The 14,229-nt window shown below is 39.8% G+C and overlaps 1 protein-coding gene across 4 annotated transcripts in view; it reads left to right on the top strand.

Moving 5' to 3' along the window:
• The window catches only part of Superdeath (Suppressor of ER stress-induced death), a 182,475-nt gene that overhangs the window by 32,818 nt on the left and 135,428 nt on the right, over positions 1-14,229 (top strand). For 3 of the 4 annotated variants that reach the window (XM_076391398.1, XM_076391407.1, XM_076391425.1), the window contains exons 2-3: positions 355-724; positions 13,456-13,754. In XM_076391398.1, coding sequence (XP_076247513.1) covers positions 368-724; positions 13,456-13,754 — 656 coding nt within the window. In that variant the 5' untranslated portion in view covers positions 355-367. Of the gene's footprint in view, positions 1-41; positions 103-354; positions 725-13,455; positions 13,755-14,229 lie in introns of those variants that run through there. The other variant, XM_076391416.1, reaches the window with a different exon arrangement.

Here is a 14,229-nt window from a genome sequence, read left to right as displayed (position 1 = left end):
AACGGGCCAATATAAAAAAACAAGCATCTCTTATTTTTCGGTCCTCTATAACATATCTGAAAACCAATGTAATCGGAGGCGGACACATAAAAACCCTTCCTTGTAAGTCATAGATGACTGTTAGTGGAATGTAGAAGAGGTATATTTCTGATTATGAAATGAATTTATGTACTTTCGCTCTACTTATGCTTAGTAAAGATGAAGATCAAGAAGGCAGGAAAATAATTCTGCATTAGGCTCACAGTGAAAATGTACCTTACTAATTCTTACGAAATAAGTGCTGTCGCTTGATATTACAACTACTGTAATGCTTCCTTCTTCAAAGTACCATCATTATCTTTTTTTTAAATGCAGGTCCATATATGATATGACCCAGTTCCGCGAGGTGTTGTCAATGATGGACGCGCACACGACAACATTCGGACGCAAGAAAGGATGCACAGTTTCCCCTTGTGGTGGTTTCCTTCTGGGTGCAGCTTCTATCTTATCCGTGGTTGTAACTGGATTATTGGTCTACCATTTTGCACCGTGTCTCGAAGAAAAAGTCGTTAAATCGTGCAATGATCTCAGCATTTCAACGTTCGAAGCACGCGGAATGTTCATTCCGCATATGACGAGTAAGAATAAACTGGATGTCAGATTGCCCAGGTCTGTTGTACCGGACACTTATGAATTGAGGTTGATACCCTTCATATGGGAAGGAAATTTTACCTTTAATGGCGAGGTAACATATATTTCTGTTCTTATATGCTTTTCCAGCTTATCCTTGAATGAGAGCTTTCTATACAGCATGTACAACGAAATGCAAGACATTTCAAGGAATTAATAATAGACATCGAAATTATGTTTAAATTTTTCACTGCACAGCATTAATTAATAAATAGTGATCATTTGGTGCCGTTAGTTAACTAGCAAATTGATATCTTCTTAAGCTTTACTGACTAATGATTTAAGCTCTTCTGAATGTTATCTAGAGACGCGGCAGCGTCTCGACGCCAAGTACATGAACCAACACCTTCTATATACAGGGTGTCCCAAAAATGTTGGAGTTCCTTAAAAGGGGTGATTCGGGGGTTGATTTGAAACAACTTTTTCCTTAGCGAAAATGTTCTTCGAGGCTTCGTTAACGAGATATTAATAGAAAACCCCGACCAATCAGAGCGCGAGTATGCCGGTAGAGCGCCCGCGGTAGAGTAGGCTACGCGCTATGCGGCCGCGCTCGTACGCGAACAAGCGAGTCAGCACCAGTGGTGGGAAACCGCGAACTTCGGAGTCGATTGTCTCGAAAATGGTGCGAAATATCGAAAAATGTTACTCTTGCTTTTTTACTTGTTATGGATAAAGGAGTCGAAAAGGAAGAGTAGCACTTTTCGATATCTCGCTCCGTTGGAGAGATATCGTCGACAAGAAGTCATAGCCTGCGTTAAATTTAAAAAATACTGATTACCGACAAATTGAATAAAACTCACCCTTTCGGTAATTCCTTTCCTTCCTTTTTAGAAAACTGTGCTGCTAGGTCACTGTGCCGAGCCGGAACATCTGCGGACGAAATGGTTGTATGGTAGTTCAGCGCCCTGTGCACAGCTGATCGCAGGTATACGCCACCACCCGAAATAAAGGGTCGCGACGTCAAGTGTATCCGAGTTATTGCTGTATCGAAGATGTATTCACTTCACTGCACGACCACCAACACTGATCAAGCGATACAATCACTGAATTTATTTTTAATGGAACTTGTTGTTCCTACGTTGTATCATCCCGTAGTACTCTTGAGGAGTAAACATGTCTTCACAGAGGCTTTCCGACTGACTGACAAGATTTTTTCGAAAGAGTTACCTCTTCCTCCAAGTAGTGTCTCGCGATTTCATTGTGAGGTATCCCCACCAAGACAACAGGATTCACGTAGGAAGAAATGAGCATGTTTTGGAAACATGTGCGTTGCAGAAGGGCCAAGAACGGACCATCCTGACAGAAAAATAATTTTCACCCCATTCACGATGCTTGACCTTGTCCGAGCATAGTGGCTAAAACCCTGTGCAAGCGCCGGCAGAAACGGTCGGAGCGTATCGTAACGGTCAAGCATCGTGAATGGGGTGAAAATTATTTTTCTGTCAGGATGGTCCGTTCTTGGCCCTTCTGCAACGCACATGTTTCCAAAACATGCTCATTTCTTCCTACGTGAATCCTGTTGTCTTGGTGGGGATACCTCACAATGAAATCGCGAGACACTACTTGGAGGAAGAGGTAACTCCTTCGAAAAAATCTTGTCAGTCAGTCGGAAAGCCTCTGTGAAGACATGTTTACTCCTCAAGAGTACTACGGGATGATACAACGTAGGAACAACAAGTTCCATTAAAAATAAATTCAGTGATTGTATCGCTTGATCAGTGTTGGTGGTCGTGCAGTGAAGTGAATACATCTTCGATACAGCAATAACTCGGATACACTTGACGTTGCGACCCTTTATTTCGGGTGGTGGTGTATACCTGCGATCAGCTGTGCACAGGGCGCTGAACTACCATACAACCATTTCGTCCGCAGATGTTCCGGCTCGGCACAGTGACCTAGCAGCACAGGTTTCTAAAAAGGAAGGAAAGGAATTACCGAAAGGGTGAGTTTTATTCAATTTGTCGGTAATCAGTATTTTTTAAATTTAACGCAGGCTATGACTTCTTGTCGACGATATCTCTCCAACGGAGCGAGATATCGAAAAGTGCTACTCTTCCTTTTCGACTCCTTTATCCATAACAAGTAAAAAAGCAAGAGTAACATTTTTCGATATTTCGCACCGTTTTCGAGACAATCGACTCCGAAGTTCGCGATTTCCCACCACTGGTGCTGACTCGCTTGTCGCGTACGAGCGCGGCCGCACAGTGCGTAGCCTACTCTACCGCGGGCGCTCCACCGGCATACTCGCGCTCTGATTGGTCAGGGTTTTCTATTAATATCTCATTAACGAAGCCTCGAAGAGCATTTTCGCTAAGGAAAAAGTTGTTTCAAATCAACCCCCGAATCACCCCTTTTAAGGAACTCCAACATTTTTGGGACACCCTATACACATATATACAGTATGTCCCACGAAATCCTGGACAGTCGATTATTTGCTAACCTATTAAAGATACGAAAAAAGTTTTTATATGAAATTGAATGGCAAAAGGGGGCTGATTTATTGGCCGTAACAATTTTTTTTATCATTATTGTTTACAGAGATATGAAAGTTAAGTTTGGTTTTTTAAATGGGATTATATATATATTTTTTGATCAATAAATAGTACGTTTCAAGACGAATTCAGCAAACATTAATGTATACACCTTTTTTCAAATAGTTTTTAAGATATTACGCGTAAAAGTTTACTGATTTTCGGTGGAAGAAAATCTGCGAGACCAGGAAGCACAGTAGGGAGTCTCGACTCTCGACCACACTTAAGATGCTACGGGTTAACACGTTGCGTGCGGGGGTAAAAAAATGGTCGAAAAAGGTTTGTTCGATTGTATGCTAGCGCGCGGCAGCACCGCCGGGTCAATAATTCTCCGGGGAAACGGGCTCAACTCGATAGATCTACCCTGCCGCGCGTCGAACGTGTTAAACCGTGCCTCTTGAAACTGATACGAAGAGACTGTGTAGGAACGGCAGGCCTAAATCTTCCACCGAAAGTCAGTAAACTTTTACGCGTAATATCTTAAAAACTATTTGAAAAAAGGTATATACATTAATGTTTGCTGAATTCGTCTTGAAACGTACTATCTATTGATAAAAAAATATATATATAATCCCATTTAAAAAACCAAACTTAACTTTCATATCTCTGTAAACAATAACGATAAAAAAAAATTGTTACGGCCAATAAATCAGCCCCCTTTGGCCATTCCATTTCATATAAAAACTTTTTTTGTATCTCTAATAGGTTAACAAATAATCGACTGTCTAGGATTTCGTGGGACATACTGTATGTCGACTGTCACTGCCGTGAATCTTTACTCAAAAATCGGCTATTCCAACCTTACCTGAAACTTATTTCATTAATATCTCATCACACGGGCAATGTTTTTTAAATTTAAAAGCATTTTTCTTACGTAAACCGCATCTGAGCTTTCCAATAAGAACAAATTCAATAAAATCGGTCAACTTAAACAGAAATATCGTAATATCATGTCACAGATCAGTCGGATATTGTACGATTTCTCTTCTGATTCTTCTTCTCCTCCTTTTCCTTCTCCTTCAGGCAAATTTCCGTCAATATAATACCTATACGCGTTACGCGCACACATTCAATCAAAAGGAAGTAACACATATTTCGTTCGTCGACTCTCGGGATCATTCCGTAGGGCTCGGCGGCCGTCATTGGAAAGAGAACCTGCCAAGTGTTGAATGCCATTTCGGACGCACCGGCATGGAGTTGAAGATTATGATAAAACGAAGAAGCATCCTCATTCGTAGTAGTTTTTGAAAATTTGTGTCATACTTATGCGAAATATAACAAATTGCAGGCAGAATTCTCATTTAAAATATTATCATTTGTTTGTTTTAATTTAAGTTTGTAATTAACTAGTTAATACATTTATCTTCTGTGATTCTTCATTATATTTGTTGACTTCATTATTAATTAATTATTAAGCTGTACGCATGATGAAACGAACATATTTTCAACAAATTACATGTATATACAGGTGTATGTGCAGTTAAATTAAATCAAAAAGTAAAGAAATTACGCCAAGTACATGAAAAAGTCGAGGACGAAAAGGGATATCAAAAAAATAGAAGACCCTGCAAAAGAATAGAAAATTATAATATAAAAAAATATGTGAAAGCAACATGAGCTGCAAGTACATATCCCCACAAAAAAATAGAAGATTACAGTATAAAAAAAATATGTGAAATCAAAATGAGCTGCAAGTACACATGATACATGTACAATATAAAAATATACAATATAAAAAAGGATGTAAAACCAAAATGTGTTACAAGTACATACGTGTGCTTTCCAGCAGCGTGTAAAGGCGACAATGTATAACACAATGTTAGAAAATTCGAAGTCAACGAATGCTCGAATAGGGCATGTGCTTTTCGTCAACGTGCTGTCTCTATCGACGGTCAAGTGGGTACCTCTAGGGTTACTATAAACACCGGAAAGGGCGATACTGACGAAGGCGTCCTCATGGCTAAAAAGACGGTCGAAGGACCATTCTTGTACGAGCAGTCGTTGTGACTGGTAAAACCCAGGAATAAACCACATATAGTTTTGCTGTTAGCATAAACGCCTACAAAGTGTCTTTCTTGTGACTGCTCATCACACCAATCGTGATTTTCCCTTACAACAATGTAAGATTCGGTGCTTTCCAACTGCGATTATTAAGATGACACCACTATGCACAGCTAAAATGCTGTGTTCAACTTGGCGTGGCCAGGCAAGATCAAGGTGTCGATGAATGAGAATTATTTACAAATTGCAAACTAATGAAAGTGTACACAATGTGTACACTTAAACTTTATTTAAATTGATGAATTAGTTGTACGTCTGTGAAATCGCAAGGTATTGATATCGATAAATGACTTTAGAAATATCTTAAAATGCAACATAATGAAAATCTACTCATATTGTCAGAGTATTGATGATCTGAGAATACCTTGCCTGGCCACGCCAAATTGAACACAGCATTTTAGCTGTGCATAGTGGTGTCATCTTAATAAGCGTAGTTGGAAAGCACCGAATCTTACATTATGTTATACATTGTCGTCTTTACACGTTGCTGGAAAGCACACGTATGTACTTGTAACACATGTTGGTTTCACATCCTTTTTTATATTGTATATTTTTATATTGTACATGTATCATGTGTACTTGCAGCTCATTTTGATTTCACATATTTTTTTTATACTGTAATCTTCTATTTTTTGTGGGAATATGTACTTGCAGCTCATGTTGCTTTCACATATTTTTTTATATTGTAATTTTCTATTCTTTTGCGGGATCTTCTATTTTTTTGTAATACCCCTTTTCCTCCTCGACTTTTTCATGTACTGGCGTAATTTTTTTACTTTTGTCATGTTTTTTTGTGGGGATACAACATGTACAGATACATATTTATATGTTATACAGATGCCTATACAGGCATATAGGCTATACAGGCATCTGTATAGGCATATAATAAAGAGTATTTCATCATTATAAACTTATTCCGGCATCCATTATAGTTTGATATTAATATGAATGAATTATCAGGCTAATTTTGATCGATGCGGTGTTGAACGAAAGCTTTTCCTGCGTCGAGCTGCCTCGAACTCAAGGCAGGACAGCCTGGTAGCTTCGCCATATCCGCCCTGCAAGTCGCTCGACAGACAGGACGATTGCCCAGATGGGCGCCAGGCACTTTCGTGCCAACTATAATGAAAATCGACACGATGCGCGACCCTTGCAGTGCAGGTACGGCGGGAAACCTCGACTAGCTCGGCGAAAGAGAAGAAGGTCGTGGTTCGGACGCGCAGAGAAATCTAGCTTTCACAGCAAGGCAAGGATGAAATGGCGAGTATCTTCCACAGGTGTTTATTGAACAAACTACTGGACCGTGCAGACGGCACAGTAACGTAAGATTACACAGATGTTCGGTAATAGTGACAAACACGCGTCCTAACAATTTCGACACACGCGGACTCGCCTGTTACAAAAGTCGCGTCGATCGTAGTGACACCGGAATAAGCGATACATTAGACAAAATACACAATGCCGCGATATCGGAGACACCCTGGAGGAAACCCGAATCGCGCCTAGCACCAACGGCACTCCGTGTCCGCAAAGAAATCTATGCAGCTTATCCTAATTTCGCTGGTAGCTAGTGTCGTCCGTCACGTATCGGCAATGAGTGACGACGCCCAGCACACGCGCATGCGAGCCCCCCCCCCCCCCCCCCCCCCCCCCCAACCCCTCGGCGTACTCACTATGCTTCAGGCGCGTATGCGAGGAGCGAGGCCCCGCGCGGTAGGCCGCTCCTCTGCGACGACAATACGTATTCCTTCGCATCGTGGAGACTTCCCCAGGACATCCTGTGGTTTCTGCAGCCTGAGCAACAGTCTCCGAGCTAGCCTCCACCCTCGCCTTCCTCCTGAGCCATTGCAGAAGGGCAGCACCGCGGGTCCATCCCTTAGCTCGCTGTGGACAGATTTTCCTTCGGCTCTCTGGTCCTCCGCGAAGGCGGCAAGTCCCTTAACTCCGAGGGTGGAGGACCCCTGTACCATCCGATGTAGATACGGTGCCTGAATCTGGAAACTGCACGGCCAGGGGACGGGGACGGGGACGGCCGCAGGGTCCCTCAGGTTTCCCCTACGGCCCCGAAACGTAGCGCGCGCTCGGCACGGAGGCACCCAAAATTAGCGGCGATTCCAAATTCACGATATTTTCCTCCAGGAGGTGTCTCTTAGCACGTGTTCCGCAAGGGGGCCGTACGGTCCTTCTTATCACTAACTTCGCGTAATTCGCCAAATCGGGGACAGCACTATGCGCATTGTCACAGTAGACGTACCATTAAATAAAAAAACATTCTTACTCCTTTCTGAAAGACTGTTTCTTTTTCTCAAACGTAAATGCAAATATGACAAGTATCCTAACACTTATAAGCGGGAGTGTATACTCTCCTATTTTGTTGGGGAGGTAAGAATCTTAGCTTTTAGTCACTATCTGAACTGTAATTCGGGCTCTGATTTGGAAAGTATGTACAAATAGAGACCTAAATTGTTTTGGACGGAATATTTTATTTGTCCTTTATGAATCTGAACTAAAGCTAGTCATCTAACAATATTGGCCTATGACATTTTTCTGTCTCTTAAAATTGTGAAGACATGCTGTATATAGCATGGACCATTTGAGCAAGACTATCACTACCACTATTCTGTTACACAGCAATGTCTACCCGGAACGTCAGGTGCAGCATAATGGTGTGCATATTCCAAAACCGAAGGTCTAGCGACATGCATTAACTTAATAAATCAAATTCGACTAACTTTTTTTTTCCAGTACTTCCAATATGATATAGCAAAATCAACAATCGTGAAGTACAATATCGTATTGTTGCGCTCCGTGAGGTGATTCGCAGGACGAGGATATTTGATCTTCAGGATTCGTAAGCGGTTAAATGATTAGAATCCATCGGGTGACTTCAACAAATTTCCGTTTATTGAACTGTATAATTGAACAAGTCAGAATGCGTACAAATGATCTCTTCGATCTGTATTCGGTTGTGGTCGCGTTCAAACTCCTCGTTTCCGCGATTCCTCGAATTCTGTTATACGTGGCGGTGGGGTCACTCATTACCATATATAGTCATGTTAACAATATCGTCGACGGTGAAGTTGTCGGTGCTGATTTTGCAGAACGTGCTTACACGTGCCCTTCTAGAACGTTCTCAAGTGACGCAACCGTGTTACGAATGGACGTTGTCTGGTACAACAATATGTAATGTAGTATATTTAATTACCTATTCGATGTTTAAACCTTCTATCTCCTACTGTTTTATTCTATTTTTTGGAACATGTTCCATTCAGCACAAATTTAATCTTAATTATTACAAGGTAACTATTAATGAAAAACCTCTAAATAACACTGATAGTCAAATAATAGTACTCTTAATAGTAGTTTAAACAATAATAACTGTCATATTGTGCTATATATGTATATACTACACATACACATTTAACACCAATAAAGTAGATTTAAACTAATGTAATAGACAAAGAATTAAGAATTGTCGTCTTTTAACAGTCGTCGGAGAGATTGGTTTATAACGACTTCGATTCATTTCTGACCTGATTTCCGGTGCTGTTAATTTTCTGTCTCTTTTGTTTGTGATGACTATAATCTCATCCTCTGTTTTAAATGTTATTCTTGGACGACCAGATCGAGATTTACTTTTAATCCTTCCCCTAGATTGCGCACGTTCGACAGTTCTATGAACTGCGTTTTTCGAAATTTTCAGTTCCTTAGCCATACTTTTCGCGCTTTCGCCACGTTTATGCAAAAACATTATTTGGCTTTTTATTTCAATTGATAATTCTTTTCCACGAACCATTTTATTCAAATGCGAACAAAATCTTCCACTTGTTTCATGTACCGCTACCAATTTCAAACTGAGTTGGATATACAAGTCCACATTAACTATTTATATCGCGAGAATATAAAAAAAACTACCACTGCAGGTATGAAAATCATTAAGAAAAAAAATTATAGCTCACAAATAGACAAAATGAACGGTTTACCCTGGTATTTCTCAACCGTCGAATAAACGCTTTAGGCCTATCAATTGTTTGCACTGACATACATATGTAAATAAAACAAAGGATGCAGGTATCAGGCACAGTTATAAAGTAATTCCTGCTACCTCTCTCTAAACTTAGGATATAATTACAGAACTGTTAAAGCAACTTTCCAGTACTTATGCTATAAAAAATAATAACTTGCAACCAACTGACAAAAAAAGTTTAGAACAAAGGTTGCAGGGTATGTGCATGTGCACGACGTCACATTCGACGACTTCGGCGACGCGACAATCGCCGCCGCATACTTTGTATACATCGGTGACTAATCTCGGAAACAGAAAGGTCCTCGGAGAACCACCATTACCGTTACGAGAGCAGTCACCGACAACGAAAACTCGAGACTTCGATAGTAAAGACTTTCTTGCCGAATACGTACTCGGTTCACTTTCCCGTCATCCACAGAGGGTATGATGTGTACAAAAGATATGAGTAAAAAAATTTCTTTTACAAATAGGAACCCATATTTTTTTTCGAAACTAATTCAAAACACATATTACATGATATTTTTACTAACATATTATTCGATTTACAGTAGTGGAAATGTAAAATATTTAGCTTTTCGTCGTATTTGACTTTTAAGACAATATAATCACAATTGACGTAAGATTACTGAATGGAAACATACGACTAAAACATAAGAAAAATGCACTTTATTTAATTACATGTCCGAAATGCAATTCGCCTCCCATGACGCAATATTCTACTCTTTTACATGAGTTTGAATGTATTGCTGCAGTTAGACTTGCTGGATTCATAGCTCTGCATGTTGAGATGATTCTCTGTTGCAATTTTTCAATACTATTAATTGTCGATAATGTTTACACTGTCTTAAAGTCAAATACAATGAAAAGCTAAATATTTCTCATTTCCACTATTGTAAATCCAGTAATATTCCGTCTTTCATCACAGATTTTGAACCAGAAGGCATAGCCTTTCCTTCTCCGTAGCCAGATCCTCTTGGAACAGCGTCTCTACTCTTTAGCAATACAACGTCAGCTCGCTTGCCATCTCTAGACATACTTTCTAAACATAAACAGTCAATGCAACGGCACTCGATAACTGGGAGATCCAACGTTGTCATCAGCCGTCGCCTGCTGCCAGGAATGTTTAGTGTCACTTATTCACCTACCGGACCATACACATTCTAAGACCCTATCATAAAACTCTCAAAGGTAAAATAACTTTGACTAATTGCTTTTGAAACTCTTTAAAAATAAGCTGTCGCTAACATACATATCCTACAAAATTTCTCATCATTTTTGCACAAAAATTTAAAGTCTGTCAGATTTTATTTCCACGAACAAGAAAACGTTTGATTTCATATGGTCTCAGGAGAAAATATTCCTAGGACGTACATGTATTTTTTTTATTTACTTGTTCCTCTGTTATTCCGAAATACAATATATATTGCATTAAAGGATATAATGGTATCATGCTCTAAGCATCCAATAAAGGACTGTTTAAAAAAGCGTTAATATAACGAGAACTTTGTCTTGTTCGCGAAAACCGTTGTATGTTGATCTACGTGACCAACCGAAGGTCTCCTTCGGTTGGAGATTCAGTGTCACTCATAACAAACACAGTGAATTTGAAGAAGGACTCGTTTTTAAACAATTACGGTTGAACTCGAACAGGTGACGACCTGTGTCAGCTGTTCGAATTTCAGGCCGGACGTCGAGTGGGAACGTCGACCCTGGAAGAGAGAGAGAGAAAGTTGTCGAATATTGGAAGAAGATAAAGTATGATAAGCGAGCGCCGAGTAGCGGCTAATTAGAGTATTCCGCGCATTCGCGGAAACACGCGCGAGTCTCGCAGTCAGTCTTGTGCCAGTCTTTGACATGTAACAGTTCTATCAGTAGAAGTATAGCCATTTCGAGACTACTTCGAATAGAGCTTCTTGGTTTCTCCAACAAGCTCGAAATACTCGAAGAGGAGTATCCTCACTGACCGAACGATTTTCTCTTGCGGCTTGATCTATTCGTCTGTTCGGCTAACACGTATTATACGTGCGACAAACGAATCAGCTTGCAAAAAAGAGATCGCTGTAGCGATTGAATACACTCTTGGAATCGGTGATTTTCACGATTCTCTGAGTTTGCTTATCGTCGGAAGAGCATCGAGCCCACTGCTCAGGAGCATTGGTTAACGGGTACATCCAGATAGAGTAAACGTAAGTTCTTATCACCTCTGCGTTACTCGCGCTTTAGTACCCGTTTAGAAGCAACCCCCGTGTGACGAATAGATGCACACGGTGCGTTGAACGGCGTCGTAGAGCCTCTGGCCGTCACCAGCCTCTGAGCCAAGCACCAGCTAGGGATAGTGCATCTCACAGCTCGCGAATCTCTGCTCCCTCAGGGATTCACCCGAAGCAAACCTTTTTATAAGGTGCATAAGACGTAGAGAAGATGTTTCCTCCTCTCTGCGCATTCGCCTGTTGACGAGGAAAGTCGGTTATACAGTCCACTGCATTACCTTCGCGTTACAGGCAAGGTATTACTATCCCCTCCACACAGGCTTGTTGTCACAGCCAGGAGTCGGGAATCTTCGGTACAGCATGACTTACACTCTCGCTTACCGTCGCGGTTTCGCCGCTGTTTTCTTTTCCAGACGCCAGCATCGCTGACCGGCGTCGTTAAGACCAGGGTCCCCTCCGCCGACAGCCACCAAGCACCCTGCCACGGACGAGGAGCCCTACTAGTAGTAGGTATTGCTTTGACGTAGAAACTTTCCACTTGTATTGTTCCACTACTATTGTGATCGAACAAAAGTAATTTTGCAATAAGAATTTGTTTGGTAGCAGTTATATTGACTTTCTTCATTATGTTTGTATTTGAAATACCACAATTATTGTAAGGATGTGTCAAATTTATCCATTCTGTGAAATTATATTTTATTATGTCTTGTAATTCAAATGATTTTTTTTAACATCTTGGGCAGTGCAAGGTGTACCACACAATTTATACTGATAGTAGTTATTGTATAATCATATTTGTTGAAATAAACATACATTTCTATCGTAATTTTTCTTTGACTATTTATTATATCAATATATGAAATTTCTGTTCCATTATAGAAGAGAAATTTATCAAGTAGTTAATTGCAAACTGAAAGCAGTTAAAACGATGAAATGATAATGTTTTAAATGAGAATTCTGGCTGCGATTTGTTAGAACATATTTCGCACAATCATGGCACAAATTTTGAGAAACTTGTGCGAATGAAGATGCTTCTCTGTTCAATAACCTTCTACTACAGAGAACCTCCCTGCCGGTGCGTCCGAAATGTCATTCGATACTTGGCAGGTCTCGTTCCAATGACGGCCGCCGAGCCCTGCCGAATAATCGCGAGAGTCGACGAATGAAACATGTGTTATTTCCTTTTGGCTGACTGTGTGCGTGTGACGCATATACGTATTATTTTGACGAAAATTTGCCTGAAGAATAAGAATCATAAGAAGAATCAGAAGAAAAATCATACAATTTTCGACTGATCCATGATATGATATTACGATATCCCTGTCATAGGTTGACCGCTTTTATTGAATTTGATCTTATTGGAAAGCTCAGATGCGGTTTACATAAGAAAAATGCTTTTAAATTTAGAAAATATTGCTCGTGTGATGAGACATTAATGAAGTAAGTTTCAAGTAATGTTGGAATAGCCGATTCTCGAGTAAAGATACACGGCAGCGACAGTCGACATATATAGATATACAGGGTGATACTTCATATACTTGGCGTCGAGACGCTACTGCGTCTCTAGATCCATTGGAATATAATTAATTCTTTTATTTCAACAATATCTCTCTATTCTATGTATTTTCCGTCTATTCCTCCATTTTTACGTGACCATTAAAAGTATATCAGACATGAGAACGAGTATCACAAGATTCTTTAGATGGGAGAAAGCATGTGAAATTGTTCAAGAACTGCAATTAGAAAGTTTGAAACGTCATTTTGCTTATAGCTTTTGTAGTTGTTTTAGAGCATCCGAAAAACGAATTAAAAAAAGTTCAAGAAGATACTATGGACATCTTCTGAACTTTCAAACAAAAATGTCTCTGTTATCACCGCCCTTTATTTCAAATCAAAATTGTTATAAACATTGAACAGAAGTAATCGATTAATATACTTATTTGTTCTTTATGTCTAGGTAAAAATTCTTGTAAATGTTACCGAAGATACGAAGAATGTGACGTTGCACGCGGTAGACATGAACATTGACGAGAGTTTCACAAATATCAGAGAATATTCAGCGACAAGCGACAAGCACAGAGCAATTGGAATTATAGAACAGAAGAACGATACCGAGCGGCAGTTTCACGTGATTAAAACCTCAAATACGTTAAGAAAGGGCATGCGATACGTAGTGCATCTGAAGTTTGTTGGCTATCTGAATGATTACCTGCAAGGCTTCTATAGGAGCTCCTATATCGTTGGAAGTCAGAAGAGGTAAATGCCCAGCGATTTAGTTCTATCTCATACATGATAGCTTTCTCTACGCAATCGATTGAAACGGGTATTTAGAGGAAGTACCAGTATAGGAGGCTACAAAAAAGTTCACTTTCAGGATTTTTTCTTACAAACTACAAGATAACAACCTGTGGGTTTCGACATTTTATTGTGTGTCGCTTGAGCATATGAAAATTGTATACTTTTTTATTTTATGTAAGTATTCAGTACGTCTGTGCCGTGTTCTATAGTAGTTCTCGAAATATTCTTTTTAAATGATGAGATGTCTACCATTTCGACTGTAAATCTGGACCAAAAAAATTGAATATATCGTTGAATCGTAAAAAATTACAGAAACAGTAAACTTATGAAAGTGAACAAACTTTGTTTTGTCATTAGTCTGATATCGTAAAGCCAAACATTTTCATACCAACTTTTTCATAAGTCCATGTCTTTCAAAAATTAGTAAATTTAG

Source organism: Calliopsis andreniformis, chromosome 2, assembly GCF_051401765.1.
Source record: "Calliopsis andreniformis isolate RMS-2024a chromosome 2, iyCalAndr_principal, whole genome shotgun sequence".
Lineage (NCBI taxonomy): Eukaryota > Metazoa > Arthropoda > Insecta > Hymenoptera > Andrenidae > Calliopsis > Calliopsis andreniformis.
This window is presented reverse-complemented; position numbering and strand designations above follow the sequence as displayed.